Source organism: Sebastes fasciatus, chromosome 18, assembly GCF_043250625.1.
Source record: "Sebastes fasciatus isolate fSebFas1 chromosome 18, fSebFas1.pri, whole genome shotgun sequence".
Classification (NCBI taxonomy): Eukaryota; Metazoa; Chordata; class Actinopteri; order Perciformes; family Sebastidae; genus Sebastes; species Sebastes fasciatus.
The window spans coordinates 19,064,898-19,083,417 of record NC_133812.1 but is presented as its reverse complement, the minus strand read 5'-3'; the positions used below and the strand labels follow the sequence as shown (position 1 = coordinate 19,083,417).

Here is an 18,520-nt window from a genome sequence, read left to right as displayed (position 1 = left end):
ATATAATTTACTTAATTATTAGAAATATATTCTTGCATATTTCATTACTGGATTATTATTATTATTTGGCATCAATGTGTAGTGTTTAGATAGATAGATGGATAGATAGATAGATAGATAGATAGATAGATAGATGGATAGATAGATAGATAGATAGATAGATAGATAGATAAATAGATAGATAGATAGATAGATAGATAGATAGATAGATAGATAGATAGATAGATAGTAACTTTATTGATCCCGAGGGAAATTCAAGTTTCCAGCATCAAGGTTCCATAGTGCAAAACATGTTAGTAAAAAGGCAGTAAAAAAGTTAGTAGTGCAAAGTACAAAAAAATGTACCAGATATAAAAATACAAGGAGATGAAGAAAACTGTTAAAAGTGAATATAGTGCAGGGTAACAGCTGTGATACACGACTATTAAAAAAAGTGAATATAGTGCAGAAGAGACTGTTAAAAATGAGTATAGTGCATTATTATCTGTCTTGCAGACCGTCCTCCTTTTTAATATTGTAGCTGGTCGATGCTGTTATATAGTTGTAATCTCAATGCCTCATATTTTACAAACTGATCATATATTTTGTAAGTAAAAGTATAAATGTAAAGAAAATAAGTACTATTACCTCAAACGGTATTTAAGTGCTTAAGGAAATGCGTGTTACATGATCACATCATTGTAGTTTGTTTTGTAAAAACTGACCAATAGTTGGATGAAAAAGATTGTCAAATTAAAGTAAGCTGCATTTTTGGAGACTTTTCAAGAGCAGATGGAGACAAAGAGAAACCACACATTTTTTTTTATATCTGAACATTTATTGATTAGGTTTATGATTTGGGTAATCACCTTGAAATTATTTTTTTATTGTAGTCCTTATCTAAAAGGTGAAATATACTGAGCATCACAAACAAAATACAACAGATCGAAAAGAAAACAAAATCAGATCCATGAGCTGGGATCATGTCAGATATAATGTGAGACTATCTAGATAATGTTTAATGTAAAATCTGATGTTAAATGACAGGTAGGATGTGGTAAGTTTTACAATACATGTTGTGTGTGTTGTACTACGTGTGTACAAATATCACGTAATTAGCTTCATAGAGGTGGCACTCTGCTTATCCCATGATTTGGAGGTATTAGTGGTGAGCACGGTTATTTCTTTGCCATCAAAGCACCGCTTGGTGACCCTCTCCTTGGAGTCCCTCTGCGAGGTGCAGCTGAGGACTCCCTCGTCACCACACCCCCACATTCTCTCTGGCACGCTTCCAGGGACATAAAGTTATTGGCATTGCCCTGACAGCTGCCATACCAGAACTCAGTACATTTGCCAGTGCCTGAGTCGTAGTAGAAGCGGACCTTCCAGGTATCACAGGAGCCCTCATCACGAGGCATGGAGCACACGTTACCAGTGGGTGGAGAGGCCGGAGATGATGGGTGTTGCTTAGGAAGAGAAAGAGAGAGATAGTAACTCATCCTATAGACAGTAAATTTAGCATATACTGTATAAACAGTATATGTAGCAGGGACTATTAGAGGGTAAGCTCTATTTGAAAAATTAAGTAATACAGTGATATAATGAATTAATAGATTAAATAATAATGATCAAAACTTGTGCAGCAGACACCAACATATCCTGATTTGCGTCAAGCTCCTGAAACACTGGATCCTACACTTCCCATAATGCAACTCAATAGCAGTGGTAGAAGTATTCAGATCCTTGACTTTAGCAAAAGTATAATACCACAGTGTAAAAATACCCTACAAGTAAATGCCTGCATTCAAAATCTTACAAAAGTACAAAAGTATTAGCATTAAAATATACTTAAAGTACCAAAAGCAAAAGTATTAATTATGCAGAATTTCCCATTTCTGAATCATATATATATTATATTACTGGATTATAATTATTGATGCATTAATGTGTTCATCACATAAATGTAGTGCAGTAAAAAGTACATTATTTCCCACTGAAATGTCGTGGAGTTGAAGTATAATGTAACATATAAAATGGAAATACTCAAGTAAAGTACAAGTACGTCTAAATTGTACTTAGTAGCCACCTGTGCAGCACAATGTGGTCCTATTTAGTCCATATTTCCAGTAACATTGTCCCTTTTTTGTCCTTTATTTCTGCATGTCCTGTATTGTGAGCCTCCATGTTACATGTTTTTAGTGATTTTAATAACTTCTTTAAATATTACATTTGTTTTTATAGTTATGTGCTTAGTTACATCCCACCACTGCTCAATAGCGTCTTTCATTAGACCCCCCCCTGCCTGGTGAATGCCCACATGTTTCAAACTCCACGCCCTCGATTTGTAACTCAGGCTTTCTGTTATAGATATGTACTTAAAGCCAAAATAACCCTGATGACTTTCTCAGACTTGCCAAAGCTTCTCCCTTATATAACTATTTTTACCGGCTGAGAAGCACTTTCCAAAAAGAGTAAACTAGTTTTGACTTGTAAAATTAGTGGAGTGTCCCTTTAATAAATCTACATTATCACAGATGTGCATCCTACCACAGCTGTCATGAACTCAGGACATCCAGCACGACCAAATCCGTAAGCTCGAGTCACCCCATCCAAACAACAGCCAAACCTATAAGGAAGAAAGATTTTTTTTAAATCAGAATATGCCATTCATCAATTTAATTTATGTCATATACAAGAATTGGATCCAGGGAGCAAGGTTACCTGGATTGAACACAGTCCTCTCGGGAGCAGCCCTCGTTCCTGGGCCCCGTGGCGGACATATGGCCGTCAGGACAGCAGCCATAGAATGACTGCGCACAGTGTGGACCAACCACAGGAGGGTAGGCAACGCTTGTATGTGGCCTGGAAGCTAAAGCAAGTAAACACAGACGCAGACATGGTCAAACAAGCATTCTGTACATCCCACAGATCTGTAAAAATATGGGTTCATCCTGTTTTTGAAGGTTTAGGATTAAATTTGGTACAGTTAAGTTTGGCAGAGTCTCTTTTTAGAATGTAAATATGACGTTAAGTGGTAAGGTAGTAAAAGAAACAAACAAGTAAGCAGTACATTCATGGTCTAGACAGCCACAATTACAACATAAGGGCACATTTTCTTTCCTGCCCGAGGATGCATTCACATGAAAACAATCTGTGCTCTAATAACTGGTTGTGCATTTTCTTTACTACTGTTCTAGCTACACATATATAATATAATTGCACGTTCAATCCCGCACAGAGAGAGAGAATAGCAATTCAACAAACCAATCCTCCACATGCTCTGCTGTACATACCTGAAGGGTTTGCTGGAACATGGGGCACAAATCCTCTTATGGTGGTTTCGTGAGACCTTGGGTCCTGCACACTAGGGACCACTAAAGATATAAAGTACATTGGTTATATATAAGCAATTACAAGCAGACAGTCAAACAAAAAGAGTGTTTGATTTTGGCTCACGTTGTGCTCCAGGGCATGCCTGTGAGTTGCATGTCTCCACAGAGACGGGTCTGCTAGTTGGTCCACACTGGGCCTCTGGGTAAGAGTTCAAATCTGTATCGAAACAGCCCACCTTCCTCTCCCTCACACCGCCACCGCAGCTCCTGGTGCACTGCAGAGACACTATAGGGTAAATCATCTTTCCAGTCCACCTAGTCCAACACTTTTTTTTGCTCCATTTCACCTACCAGTCCGTAGTCAGTCACATGCCAGGTGATGTGTGTGTGGCAGGCAGGTCTGCGGCAGGCCTGGACAGAGGAGGGTCTCGCCAGTCCACTACAGGCACGGTCAGCCAGACGTTCACCTCCAGACCCGACGCAGGTCACCTCCCTCGTCTGCTGGCCGTCCCCACAAGTCACCGAGCACTGACCATCGTATAGGACAAATTTTGTCAGTCTCACGACAAAATAAACATTAATATATCGTTACCAAATCAATTTTTATGTCTCGGCATAATGATCATAAATAAATAAGACCAGAGTCAAGACATTTGGTAGTAGGGCTGCAACTAAGAATTACTTTCATACTTTCAAATATAGCAAAAGTGAACATAGATTGGTACACTTCTGTTGTATTTTCCGCTCTGCTTTTAAAGGATAAATATACTAGAATTATATATTTGTTACTTCTTCTTGTTATTGCTTGTCTGTCTTATGCCAAAATGTGAAGTTACACACCACACTGTAGCTGGAGACGCTGTACTCAGCAGCACATGGGTGCATGTTGCAGGCCTGCTGGCTCTCTGGCCTCTGCATGCGCTGGTTGATGCAGTAAGACTCTTCCACCACATGGGGGTTGGCTGAGTCCTGAACCATGCACTCCACGCTGCGGTACTGCATGCCTCCATTGCAGGAGGCAGAGCACTGGCCGTACACACCGATCTTGTAGACGTATGTGAGTGTCTCCCTTGGGTGAGGAGCAACAACAATGGATGCAGCAGAGTGAACGGAGTTAGTGTCCTCATCCAGGCCCATAAACTCTCTCACCAGCATCTGGACAGAGACAGATTATTTTCAGTTACACTACTGTGTGTGTAAATATAAATAAAAGGAATATAGACAATTATATTCTACAGATAAACAGTAAAATATAAGTCTGTCATTATATTGGGGATGCCAGTTTTGTTCCCACCCTGCAGACTCCGTCCACACAGATATCAGTGCGGCCCACGTAGCACGGTGTCCCATCCACCACTGCAGGTCTGTGTCGGTAGAAGAAGTTCTCTCCTCTTGGGACACAGCTCAACTCACATGGATTGGAAGCTACAGAACAAATAGAAGATAGGTCAATAGATCACATATCTGCACTAACTTTTAGTATGGTTTGACTGCTATGAACCAGAGTTTTCAACTGACAACTTGGTAAACACCTCTGGTTAGCCAAAGAGGTTAAATAAAACAACAATAATTATTTGAAAGTATTATTTCACATACACTCAGGTAAAGTGGATGTACAGTAGACTACATAATATAATTATATAGAATTTAGCCTTTATCTAGCTCAGGCCTGAAATTCTTTTGTGCACTTTGCTTTGCACTTATGCACTACTGCTCTTCTTTTAAATGTATTTTACTTGATTTAGGCATTCTATGAATTCTGTTTTTCTTTTTTCTATTTTATTATTATTCAATGGGTTTTATCTTCTATTTTATATTATGCATTCTATGTATTTTACTTTAACTTTTATTTTATTTTTTCTGTTTTGGGGTTATGGTTAGAGCTGCATTTCTTGTATGAAAGGCAATATACAAATAAAGTTATTACTATTATTATTATAATAATAACAATAATAATTATTATTATTATTGTTATTATTATTATTATTGTTATTATTATTATTATTATTATTATTATCATCATTATTATTATTATTATTATTATTGTTGTTACTATCATTATCATTATTATTATTATTATTATTGTTATTATAATAGGTCTTATACCTCCATAATAAGGCACCCATGACTGGCGTTTGCTCTGAAAGTCCTGTCTGTCAAACTGGGAGCACTGCTCCTCCCTGAAGTCCCTGGATCCACCTGGACATACCTGCAACGACACAAAATGTTTGATTATTATTGGCATAATTAAGGATACATTAGTGCAGGTTGTGAGTGGATGTAATCTATTAAGAGGCAACAAATATTTGAAGGATAATTACCTGTGTGTTACAGGTTCGGTAGGACTTAGAGGATCCTTGGCAGTTATGTCCTCCATCTGTCCTGTAAGAGAGAGAGAGGAAAGAATGTTATTTACTTGAAAACCAGATATTTCTTGTTAAACGCGTTTGGCTTTATTGGTCATGTGATCAACATTTAAATGTGCATAACTTTAAAAATGATCTTATTATGATTTTTTTTATAAAGAATACAATAGTGACTAAAAATAAAAAGGCAATGCAAGATAAAGGAAAAAAAAGATTTCAAACATAATAAGTGCTACTTTTATTATAAATCAAATAGGGCCGCTCATTGCAAACAATGCAATTAGTTCTCTATGTCGTACCTGGAAGTGATGCACTTCCTCGTTCTCATTGCCACTCCTGTGCCACAGGTGCGGCTGCAGGGCCCATAGGCTCCAAACTCTCCCCAGTAGTCATGGGTTGGCCGTATCAGCTGAAAAACAACAACTTGTACTCACTCAGCTTCTGGAACACATAGTACTCTCTCACCCACCATATCCTGGCCCACCACGAACCACTAACACACACTAAGAGCATGCTAGACACACCGAAATAGAAGCGGGAACATTTAACCACAAAGCTTCCCCTACACGTTGCATAAACACTCGTTTTGTGGCAACTAAACAGCATCAATGCAGACACACGTGACGGAGAGGACATTCTGTTTTGGACATACTGTACTACCTGTTCTTTGCAATTTCCATCTGTGCAACGTATGACTGACATGGACATTCAAATGGTACAATATTAAAAAGTGTGACTCACAGTGAAAGCAGGTACAGCCAGCAGCTGTAGGAGACCCAGGACTTGCAAGATGTTCATTTTCACAAGAAGTTACTGCAGAATACTGACGAGGATAAAAACACAATAACTCAACTGGGGCTGCAACTAACGATTGTTTTCATTCTCTATTAATCTGTTGATTATTTTCTTGATTGATCGATTAGTTGTTTGGTCTATAATATGTCAGAAAATTGTGAAAAATGTTGATAATTAAAGCCTAAGATGATATCCACAAATATCTTGTTTTGTCCCCAACTCAAAGATATTCAGTTTACTGTCATAGACGAGTAAAGAAACCAGAAAATATTCACTTTTTTTTCTTAAAAATCACTCAAACTGATCGATTATCAAAATAGCTGATAACAACTAATCGATTAATCGTTGCAGCTTTAAACTCAACTTTAAATGCAAGTACTTCTACTCATTATGAATGATAAGACCATTAATACATGCATATGAGATGATACACATTTCTTGATATCCTTGGTGATTTCTTTGCTAATGTTTAACACATGCATTTAATGTGCAGATTGTATCACCTGATTAAACAGCTAACAACATCATCAGATCCTGTATCGTCTTACCTTATCGGAGTGAATTCCCAACTGTTCGACCAGCAGTCAGGAGGGATTTGCACCTCAGAAGTGAAGGTACAGATTCTGACGCTCGGTTTTCTATCTCCTCACCCCTCTCTGCTCACCATCATCACGGCCCATAAAGTGTCAGATTTCAACCACATAGAGAAACAGTTTTTTTTTTTAACCCACATAAAAATGGGACTTCTTTTTTTACCGTTGAACATAAACTGTGATTTCTTCTAGGGGTGTTTCCAGTTAAGACCCTCAGGCTGTGAAAGTGCTTACGTTGTAGTTTTATCTCAAGTCCTTTCATTAGCAGCTATGTGTTTTAGTGAAAGACATAAATCACTTGGAAAAGATACTATATAAAGCTTCTGCTCTATATATCTATGATTGAATGTTTGTTAATATCCTTCGTAAAACATCTTGGGGGATTTTTGGATCTTGTGGCGAAACATTTTATTGAATGCAAAGAAAATGACGTGTTCTAAAAAAATCCTATGAGACCCAATACAAGATTATTCACAGACTACATGTGACCCCAGCTATTTGATGTAAATATGACCTTATGTATGCTATCCATTATGTCTGAAATGTAAAAAATAGCTGTGGTACAAATAGTGGTCGTGCACTAAAATTACAACTTCAATCCAAAACAAGATTAAGAAAGTAACTGGAATAGATGTACCTCTATATCCACGTCATTTTGTACTGGGACTAAACTACAATTATGAACTTATAGGTACAGGTACAAGAGTCGCTTTGTATGCTGCACGCTTCACAATATTACAAAATGGTTACACAAAGAGCCCACTGATATTCTGAAAGAAATTACAAATCCTTGAACAAAATCCTCAATTTGAGTAAAATGATTCAGTATATTAAATTATTCCCTTTTTTAAGAAATCAACTTTCTTTAATGAATATAACTTGTCAGTACCTCCATCTGTGTGCAGCCAACAGTTTTTAATTGCACTGAAATTGTTGTTTTTGAAAGGCTAAACGCCAACAAATATGGACTGAAGCAGAATATTTTGTTAGATAAAAACATGTTGTGAATTTTGGAAATAATAACACCCATCTTTTATCAATAACTTTTGACTTTTGGACTTTACAACGCTCTGGGGTTATTGGAAATGTTTGGATCACACGAGTCTGAAACAATCCTTTGCAGCCACCACTGGAATCTAATTCTACTAATAACATAATATTAGTGGAGCCTGATCTTTATCTGCAACTGTGCAAAAATAATGGATTTAAACACAATGTGGCCTACTGAGTAGCAAAAAAGACTTTTTTAGAAATTTTCCACTAAGTGTGTTATTACAGTTTTAGTTTAACTAGTTAGTTACTAGTTTAGTTATCTAATTTTGACAACTTCAGAGTAGACAAATCCTGGCGCACTCCTTGGATCTTTGGCGCCCCCCTTATGGGAGCCCAAACCCCAAGTTGGGAACCACCACCCTAAATGCTACACAATGTTCCTTTAAGAGTGATAAGTATGGGGTAACAAATAGAAACAGAATAAGTACACACAAACCACATTCTGTGAACTGTGTTTGTTCTTGTTTCATGGTTTTCAGTATAAAAATGTAAAAATATTGAAAATCAAAAGAAATAATCAAAAACAAAAATGTGCTTTTGTGCAACAATTGAGTAAAATCATTGTTTGTCCAAATACAGAAGAAGAGGAAGATAATATTTTGGTACACATAATTTAATGGTTGCATATGTACATTACATAAGAAACCCACTAAAATGAGATTGAGGGTAAAGGAGATATTGTGATGATTGACTTTGTTTTTTTGTCAGGTTGCTGGATTGACCCTTTCACACGTCCCATAACCACTAAATACAGACTATTAAGTCACAGCAGAGGAGCTGGTGGGAGGTAAACTTCGCCCTAAGGCTCTATTTAGGTTTATTTTAGTGAGAAACCACAATGGAGCCTGGATGGGAAGAGCATATGGAAGATGTACCAGCAGCCGTCGGTGAAGATTAACATTCCTTTGCCAGAAAGAAGAAGCTGGAGGAGCCATTCAGGCTGACAACAGTAACAACATATATACTTTACTCTTACAGAATACCACGGTGGTGGAAAATGATAACTGTGATGTGTGTGTGTTTGTTAGTGGGTGGGCAGGAAAAAAAATTATGACAGCAGAAGTAAATCATTTGTTGACACGCAGCACAGATCTGTACGGTCTTGTCATTGTGTTAAAGACAGCAGCACATGGTAATCTAGTATAAAAGCAATGCAAGAAATTATACCCTTGTTAAGCTCATAATGTTCAAGTTGAATTAAAACTAAGACAGATATGTGTTGATTCAACTTCATGGTTATTTTTGAGGCTACATGCATTGTAATATATTAACTTGACTAAGTGTAGTGATACAGCATTTTACAAACTCTTTATCGGTGAATGTGATTGTCAGATATAGACCTAAAAAAGTACAATTTGCACAACAAAAATGTTATATAATGTCATTCAAGAAACTCATTAAAGCATCTAACCCCACCTCCAAACCCATCCCATCCAAATCCAAATCCACCCAATTCCACTGTTCAATTCGATAGGCCCTTAAATAGGCATTATCAGTCGCTATAAGCACCATATACATATGTGGGTCATTAGGGGCCTTGTCTACTACGTTTTAAAAGTGAAACAAGCAACATGTTCTAACACATTGAAAAACTGAATGAAATGTTGAACACAAACAAAAAGGCTTCTTTAGTTTTAGTCAATAAACTATAACTTCTTTAGTTTTGGGCCAACAAAACGACAACTTCTTTAGGTTTAAGCGAAAAAGACAATTAGGTTTATGCAATAAAACTACAACTTCTTTAGGTTTAAGCGAAAAAGACAATTAGGTTTATGCAATAAAACTACAACTTCTTTAGGTTTAGGCCACAAAACTACAACTTCTTTAGGTTTAGGCAAAAAAGACAGTTAGGTTTAGGCAATAAAACTACAAGTTCTTTAGGTTTAGGCAAAAAAACACTTGAAAAACATTGGGTTTTTCCTTAAAATAACTACAAACGTAAGACAACTACACATTGATGTGAATTCCAGTTTCCTGGGTGAAAACTGTCTATACTACAGTGCCTGACTTCCACTTCTGCTCCTGTCATAATGACTACGGTCGCTAGAGGTCACTGTTGTGTTCTTTTATACCTTCTTTCAGTGATTTACCATGTCAATAGATTATAAAACCTACTATTGTGGGTGTAGTAGGCTCCTATTGGCCCTCATCTATGGGTCTTATAGCGACTGATAACGTATATTTATATAGCCTGACAACAGTCTCCACACCCTACACAGTTCTGGTTTTCCTCCTCGACGAGAAACAAAGTCTGTCAGTCGCTTTCTGTCCCTCAGAGCTGCCGGTTCAGTTTCTGTGCTTGCTTCTCTTTGGCTTCGAAGGCAGTCTTGGTGTTGAACAGGTCGTCCACCGAGTCCATGATCTCCTGCATCTCTCTGGACAACTCGGAGTAGCCCTCCTTCAGCTCGTCTTGCTGATGCCTCAGTTCCACCGCCGCACGCATCAGCTCAGTGGCCTGGTGGCTGCAGTGGCCTCGCAGCTGCTCCACGTCCGACAGCAGCACCTCCATGCTCTTCATCAGCTGCTCCAGCCGGTCGGCGGTCACTTCGAACCCGGTTGTGTCCAGAGACCCGACCTGGGAGTTGTCTGGAGTCTCAGACTCTGAGTCTGCCTTCGACGCCATCCTCCTGTCGTCGCAGATCTAAGGCACCAGATACTCAAGTCAGACTTCAGTGAAACTGGAAGAAAAGGGACTCATTTAGTTGGTAGCCGACGACTGTAAAAGGTCAAAAGGTTGAAAGAATTGAAATATTGAGAGAAAAGGCAGAGAAATGTCCAAAGATGTAGCACCGCTCCACACCTCTCGTCTCTCTCAGCTGGTAATGACTTTAAGCTCCTTGCAGGGGGTGAAAAATGCACTTCTGACTAATCCCTCTGCTTGTGCACCTGCTTGTACAGTGTGTGTGTGTGTGTGTGTGTATTTGTGTGTCCAGGTGCCCTTTCACTGCCATGTGCTGTCCTGTAATCCATTTAGGGAAGCTATCCCGAGCAACAGTCCAGACCATTGCTGGCCGGAGTGAGCGGCAGGCGGGACATCAGATTACGTAGTTCCTTCTTCCTCTCAGCCTATTCACCGCCACGGCTGTCTGCGTAGACAGATTAACCCCGTGCGTCCTCCTGAACTCATCTGTGGGTGGCCTTGACGCACATAGGCGCAATATTAATCTCTCTTTATTCTCTCTCGCTCCCCTTCCCTCAGGTGTTGCTCTAATAATGAAACCGTAGGTTTTGGGCCAAACTCTTGTGAATGTGTCGAGTAATTACAGCATGTTGGTTTAACACGTGGCTATTTTGAGGATACAAAGCTGATAGCACAGCACAGCAGCAGTGAAACAGATCTAGCTAAGACAGGAGTCAGCAACCTGCAGGTTTTTAACCCCTTTTCAGAGGCTCACGGTGGATTTTTAAAAAGATTAATGGAAATTAATAACAGTTATTTTTTAACATTTTCATTTTCATTTATCATTCTTGTAGGTCTACGGTGATTCTTACATTCTCCAGTTGTAAAAATCTGTAGCCTTTACACCAAATCATTTTTTTTTTTATCATTTCAGTCAACCAAAATGTGCGTCTGGTGCCTTATCCTCTAGTTTTGCTGAACCTCAATAGCTCAATAGGCTAGCTATGGATTCTAAATCCCCAAAAAAGAAAAGTCTCGGAGGAAAATAGATAATTTAATAGTGCGTGGACAGATTCAACAACAAAAAGTAATTGAAAGACTTTTCCAGAACAAGCATGCTGGATTTGCTGAGAAGCCAGCAGCAGCAGCTTGAAGCCAAATGTCCTGAGATGTTTCTTCTATGTCCTGCCTCTCATTTGAACTTGGGCCCCTCACTGCATTAGACTGAATAGGCTGTATACCTTCATTACAATGCTCAAATGTGTTGCAGCTCTTTTGATAGTAAAGGTTGCTGACCCCTGCATTAGACACATGTGTAGCTTTATTTCTGCTATCTTCTATCAATAGCTTACACATGTAGTTTGGAGGTAAATTAAATGATCCACTAAATCAAACCTGGATTCTCAATTTTCAAATTTCCGAAAGAAGAGTGTGAGATGACGCCCTCTGATGGTTCATTTGGTAAAGGCTGCTCCATTAGGAAAAACATTTCATAGAAAACTATAACTTGTGGCTGAAGTAGTTTAGCTCAGTGGTTCTTAACCAGGGTGTCCTTGAGGGAGTTCCAGTGGGTCCCCAGAAAAATGGGCAATAGTTAATATTTTCAGTATTTAATTCACTATAGAAGTGAGCCCAATGAGTTATAAGAGTGACTATTTTGATCATATGTTTCACTTCATCCACGGTTATCTCCTAAACTGTAGTTGACGACAGGGTTATTATAGTAAACTAACTGAAAAAAAAAATAAAATAAGCGTGAAAAATATTTTTTTAGCAGACTTAAGCTAATTAAAACTATATCCTAAAATAAATAAACTGCAACAATATTACCTGGGTAAAAAAAAAACCTAATAAAATAAAATAAAAATGAACATGAACTAATTTCAGCTTTATTTTTTTATTTTTTTATTTTTATTTTAGCTATAATATATCACTACCAAAAAAAGGTATGAACTTTCATCAACTCTCTCACTGAACCACATAAATTGAACAGACTTGACATCCAGGAGATGGTGCTATGCTGCAATTGCTTTACTAAAGTAATGCAAAGATTAAACATTAAATATTGGTACACAGTTCTCCAACCATGTATTTTTAATGTAGCTACATGCGTCTGAGATATTATACCCCAGCAAAATTAAACTAAAACTAAATATATAAAACTAAAATTAAACCTTTCTGAAAAAACTAAACTAAAACTAGCAGAGACACTCTGAAAACCAACTAAAACTAAAATGAAACTAGCAGAGACACTCTGAAAACCAACTAAAACTAAAATGAAACTAGCAGAGACACTCTGAAAACTAACTAAAACTAAAATGAAATTGAAAAGTCAAAACTAACATGAAATAAAAAAACAATTGAAAATTCAAAACTATTAAAACCTTGATTGATAACTATAGAATTCTGGTCTTAATCATATCTAACAACCAAAATATCTTCAGGTAGAAGTCCCTGAAGCAAAATCTTATCAAATGGAGGCCCCAATGTGTCTCAATTTAGGGAACCGTGACACGAAAAAGGTTTGGACAATGTAGATGTTTAGAAAATATGTGGAATGTGTTAACTGAGATTTCAATTTAAGTAATTTACAGTGAAATTAGTGCATGTTAAAAGTTAAAATAATGTTTTACAGTTACTATTATTAATAGACTTTGAAGTGATATGCAAAAGGTGCTTTAATGTTATTGTGGCTCATCTGTCTGAATTTGAGAAAACTGCACTGATGTTCAAGAAATATCACTATAATTGTTTGTTAAATTACTTTTTGTAGAAGATAGACAGACGTCATAACATTTAATATAAAGACAGTATTAATGAGAATATTTTCTAATATGTGCAACAGCAACATTTTTCCTTCACCGCATAGAATTAAACAGTGAAATGAGAGAGCGATGGTGCAAACCCACGTGTTTAAAAAGGCTCCAGCCCTTTAAATGGCTGTAAAGATAAGGAGTTGAAATGGTGACCTCACCAACTTCAGTCTCTTATCAAAACAAACCAACTTGCTGCAGAGGGGCCGGCGTCAGGGGAAGAAATATACGCTCTAATACAGAGATGTAAACATTAGCTGTGTCAGAGGGAATTATTAGTTTGGGGCTGAGTTTGAGATCATTAACCATAAAAACACCGACAGGAACAATTCAATTAACAAGCTGCAACAATTATATTATTGTAAAAGACAAAATGAGCACACAGTGAAGCATCGTGTTAGAAGACAGGACAAGAACAAGAATATACAGTAGTTGCTTTGTTGCAGCTTATAGATCAATGCAAGAACACCATGGTGAGCAGAGGTATGTTATTTATATGTACCACAGGGAAAAACTATAGCTTCAATACCAAAACATATGCCAAGAAACCTCTGATATCTTAGATATTAACATCAAAACTTTAGTTCTGCAAAACTGATGCAAATGAGAATCACAAAGAGGCATCAGTTATTAGATACACAATCAACATAAAAAAGAGCATGTTAAAGGAAAAACTGCAAATATTTGGATTCAGTAATGTTGTAGACCTACTATTGAACAAAAACCTGGATTTTAGCAGATATAATTAAGTATAAAATGAGAGATTTTAACTCCTTACTCACTTGTTGCTGTGGTTATTGTGAGCATCCAGGATGTTTCATCATGCAGGCTGAAGATCAGATAGTGTGTGAAACACAGCGGATCTGCCCACCTCACAGCTACTATATTCACTCACTGTGATGACGGACGTAATGGTGCTATTTTAGACTGAAGGCTGCTTATCAGCAATTCACACAGAAACTTTAGTTGTGTGACAGGCGGCATCTTTATACAACTCCTGCATCCTGCATTGGAGTTTTTCCCATGCTTTTATTGTCATGTGTACACGGGACGCCTGTGCATGAGAGAGTGCTCACATTGAACCACCCTGTTTAAATAACATTTGAATGATTCAATTAATTAATCTACCAAAAAAAAAAAAAATACAGTACATGAATGTCTTTCATGTCTTTCAAAATTCTGTCAATTGTTAAACGTGAATTGCTGCTATTGCTAGAGGTTGTAATACTATTGTGTTACATAAACATCTTTTGAAACAAAATGGACTGTAAATAATGATATAAAATCAAAGTGGAGATTAAGTTAAAATTCACACACATGTAAATATAACTGCCATACATAATTGTTCCCAGCAACAGGTTTTGTTAAGATGAAAACCGCAAGAAGAGTCTGTTACAGTTTAATACAGCGGATAAGATGCCACATTTGACATTTTTCAGACTTTTTTTTCCGGACATATTTCAAACTTTTTATTCCAACATTTTTCAAACGTTTCTTTTCTTTTTTTATGTCTGGACTTTGAATCTGCAATAAAGTTTGAATAGACTGAATATGAATGAGATTTTCACTTCTGGAAACCTCACTGTTGTTACTTCCAACTCTCATGAGAGTTTGTGGTTTTCCAACATTTTTCAAACTATTTTTCAGACATTTTTTTCAGACTTTTTTTTTCCAATAATTTTCAAACTTTTTTTTTCAAACATTGTTTAGACTTTATTTTTCCAACATTTTTCAAACTTTTTTTTCAGACATTTTTTCCAGTCTTTTTTTTTACCTTTTTCACACATTGTTCAGACTTTGGTTTTCCAACATTTTTTAAACATTTTTTCAAACTTTTTTTTAGGGTTATTTTTTCAGACTTTTTTTCAGACATTTTTCAGAATTTTTTTTTACGGGCATTTTTTCTTTTTGTTCTATTTTTTTTTTTTTTACCTTTTTCAGACATTGTTTAGACTTTTGTTTTACAACATTTTTCAAACTTTTTTTCAGACTTCCTTTCACCTTTTTCAGACATTTTTCAGACTTTTTTTTACGGACATTTTTTCAGACATTTTTTTTTTTTTACCTTTTTCAGTTATTGTTTAGACTTTTTTTTTCAAACTTTTTTCAAACTTTTTTCAGACATTTTTCAGAGTCTTTTTTTCCAGCATTTTTCAATCTTTATTTTTCAGACTTTTTTTTAGACATTTTTTTCCAACAATTTTCTAACTTTTTCTTTCTAACTTTTTTTTTATGGACATTTTTTTCCAACATTTTTCAAACTTTTTTTCAGACATTTTTTTATGGACATTTTTTTTTAACATTTTTCATTCCTGAAAGTTTGATTGTTTTCATGTCTTCTCTTTGGAGGATTGTATCCATGTGCATCAATATGAGTCAAAATGACTAATAACCTCAAGAGTGGACACTGTTTTGGTACTAATGTTAACTAACTGTGAAGAAGAAAACACATTAAGCAAAGCTATTGTATTTCCTCAATGTCTCCACATGATGGCAGCGTTGTATTTCTGAGTTTTCTGATTCTGATTTGCTCTCTTGTAGCTGTTTAAACTTTAGAGTTCCTACATGTATTATGTGAATTTTCTGCTCCTCTGTTTGATTGTGAGTTTATCATGTTTGCTTACGATTATAGCTTCAGGTGTGTGCTTGTAAACTCTACAAGAAGTGAGCCTTAACGTTTCAGTGAGCCCCAACACGTGTGACCATTTAAGTGCCAACATGTGTATTCATGTGTGTGTTTCTATGTATGTGAGTGCCGTGTGGGGGGTTCAGGGGTATGGATTATTTCGCCCTGGGTCGTATTCAGAGGAGCCAGCCGAGCGTGAGGCGGAGAGGAGAAAGGGGGCATTGTTGTGGTCCAGATGAGTGTCATAGGTGCCTCAGAAAATAGATTCAGTCATGGGGGTTTAACAGAAACACACTTGCAACAACCGCCTGACCCCTTCAGACTATGACCACGCATGAACCCCTTTTACAATAGTGAAGGGATTAAATGTATCATGGTCTGGCATCTGTATATGTGGTTTATGTTGGCTGTAACCTGTCTTTTGCCATATCTCTGTCTTCCTTTGTCTCACACAATCTCCACCCAGACATCTGGTTTGTCTCTGCAGAACGCTTCCAGACAACCCGCCATCATCACTGGTCGTAGCCCAAGAAAAAGCGCGTGGCAATGTTTCCCCTCTATGATTTACTCACGAGTAAATGAGAGCATAAAAAGCCTCTCTGTCACTGGAAGAATGGGAGAGTTATGAGCCAGTGGCTCACATGCTGCCTCGGCCCTGCGGACCCTTGGGGGTGGTGGGGGGGGCCGGGGGCTCGCCGCGACGTCTTTACCCTCAGAACTGTTACACTATTTATGGACTCTCCTGGGTGTGCATGGGCCTGTGATTTATGGCTCTCCATCTGGTGCTGTGGGGGCATTGTTGTCGATACTTAGGACATGGAGTTAAAGATGGAGTCTCTCTGCTGGGAGGTTCATGGGCGGAAACAGCGTGTGGTTAAAAGGGGGCAAGTCGGGTGGGCTAATAAAGTGTGCATTTGTGGATGTGAAGTGGTTGAAGCTGTTAAAGGAAAAGGCTGAAGATACAGGAAAAGCTTGAAAGATATATTCATGCAGAAGTGACCTCTGAGGCCCTTTGAGACAACTCTCATTTGATATGTAGTATATTTAAACATGTCCATCTCAGACAAAGATAAAGTGAGAGAAGTCAAGTTTATTTCCTTTATTACAAAAAGGCAATTTATCATGCTTTATACAATGCATTAATCAAAATGTTTATATCAGAAATGGATCAAATTACAATGTTTAATGTGAAAAGGGTCCCTCGTAGCGATGAACCCACTTATAATTATCACCTAACTCTACATTTCAGCTCTTTGGAGCATTTTAACGTCTTTCAACTCAAAGTTTTGGTTTTACAGCCAGCCACTTTACTGTTTAGTTTCACTCTCAGGTTGCTTGAGAATATAAAACCAAACGCAAGCTAATTTTGCTCTGTGTCCGCTGGATGTGTAAACAGGAAATAGTTTGCCAACACATTTGCAATATTCAGGCCCAATCCCAATGTCCACACTCACAGACTCACAGACTTTGAAGCGTGTTCACGCAAAGTCCGAGAGGGTTTACAGCTTTCCCACCGTCAGATCGTCAAGTCCTTGAGGGCTTTCTCGACATTTTGAGCCCTTTATGAACACTTTCCGTAAATCCACATTTCTGCAGACTTTGCCTGAGGGAATTACCCACAATTCATAGGGTTGTGACGTTAAACATAGGGTTACCACGGTTACCAGGAAGCCTGTAGGCGTGAAAAAAAAAAAAAAAAAGGTAAACAAGGAGGATTGCACATGGGTGTTCAGCCAGGCATATTTAAATGTACATGGAAACATTAACTTTTTTAACATTTTATTGCAAATTACTCATGAATTATACATCCACAATATGAGCATTCAAATGCAAACATGTATACATATATATACACATATATACATACAGTATATACATATATGCACACAAAAAAAGGAAGAATCTGCAACCTCACCGCTAGATGTCTCCAGATGTTACATACTGTTCCTTTAACACAAAGATGTTAAAAAGATCGGAACTATTTCAAAATAAATTAAAAAGATGACCTCAGGCTTTTGCATCATGCTCAAGAACAAACCATTGACCCTCTCTAAATGCACCACAACATGTCACTTTTTAGTGCAAGAACATCATCTATATCCACATGCTGTTGGTATTTACATACCGTCTCATATCTTGAATCAAGGACCAAGTGTTGCTGGTATTCCCTATCTATCTGTAGAATGATGAATATGCGGTGTGAAGCAATTTGAGAAATGCTTTGTGGATGAAAGTGATGATGGAACAAAAGTTGACCTTCAGAAGGCGGCCATTTTTACCTTGAAGATTTGAGAGGTATTTCTATTTAAACTGTCCTTTACAGTTTCTTTCAAACGTCAGTCA

General features: G+C 37.4%; 1 protein-coding gene across 2 annotated transcripts; it reads right to left on the bottom strand.

Annotated features, from left to right (window-relative positions):
- Positions 1-795: 795 nt before the first annotated feature.
- Positions 796-14,474, bottom strand: paplnb (papilin b, proteoglycan-like sulfated glycoprotein). 2 transcript variants are annotated; one of them, XM_074615401.1, is made up of 14 exons: positions 14,334-14,474; positions 7,021-7,128; positions 6,419-6,500; positions 5,977-6,086; positions 5,633-5,693; positions 5,418-5,520; positions 4,606-4,736; positions 4,152-4,466; positions 3,663-3,839; positions 3,436-3,586; positions 3,273-3,353; positions 2,701-2,848; positions 2,527-2,605; positions 796-1,445 (listed from the first exon to the last, which is right to left on the bottom strand). In XM_074615401.1, exons 3-14 carry the CDS (start codon positions 6,473-6,475, stop codon positions 1,158-1,160), a joined length of 1,701 nt encoding a protein of 566 aa, XP_074471502.1. In that variant the 5' UTR covers positions 6,476-6,500; positions 7,021-7,128; positions 14,334-14,474; the 3' UTR covers positions 796-1,157. The 2 variants fall into 2 exon arrangements, with proteins under 2 accessions (XP_074471502.1, XP_074471503.1); XM_074615402.1 differs by lacking the exon at positions 7,021-7,128.
- Between the last annotated feature and the right edge of the window lie 4,046 nt (positions 14,475-18,520).

Excerpts from the sequence above, each read along its gene's own strand:
- paplnb (XM_074615401.1), bottom strand. The coding sequence starts at position 6,475 with ATGAACATCTTGCAAGTCCTGGGTCTCCTACAGCTGCTGGCTGTACCT. Across the intron at positions 6,087-6,418 it reads TGGCTGTACCTGCTTTCACT|CTGATACGGCCAACCCATGA; the intron begins GTGAGTCACACT and ends GTTGTTTTTCAG. Across the intron at positions 3,840-4,151 it reads GCGTCTCCAGCTACAGTGTG|TGCTCGGTGACTTGTGGGGA; the intron begins GTGTGTAACTTC and ends TACGATGGTCAG.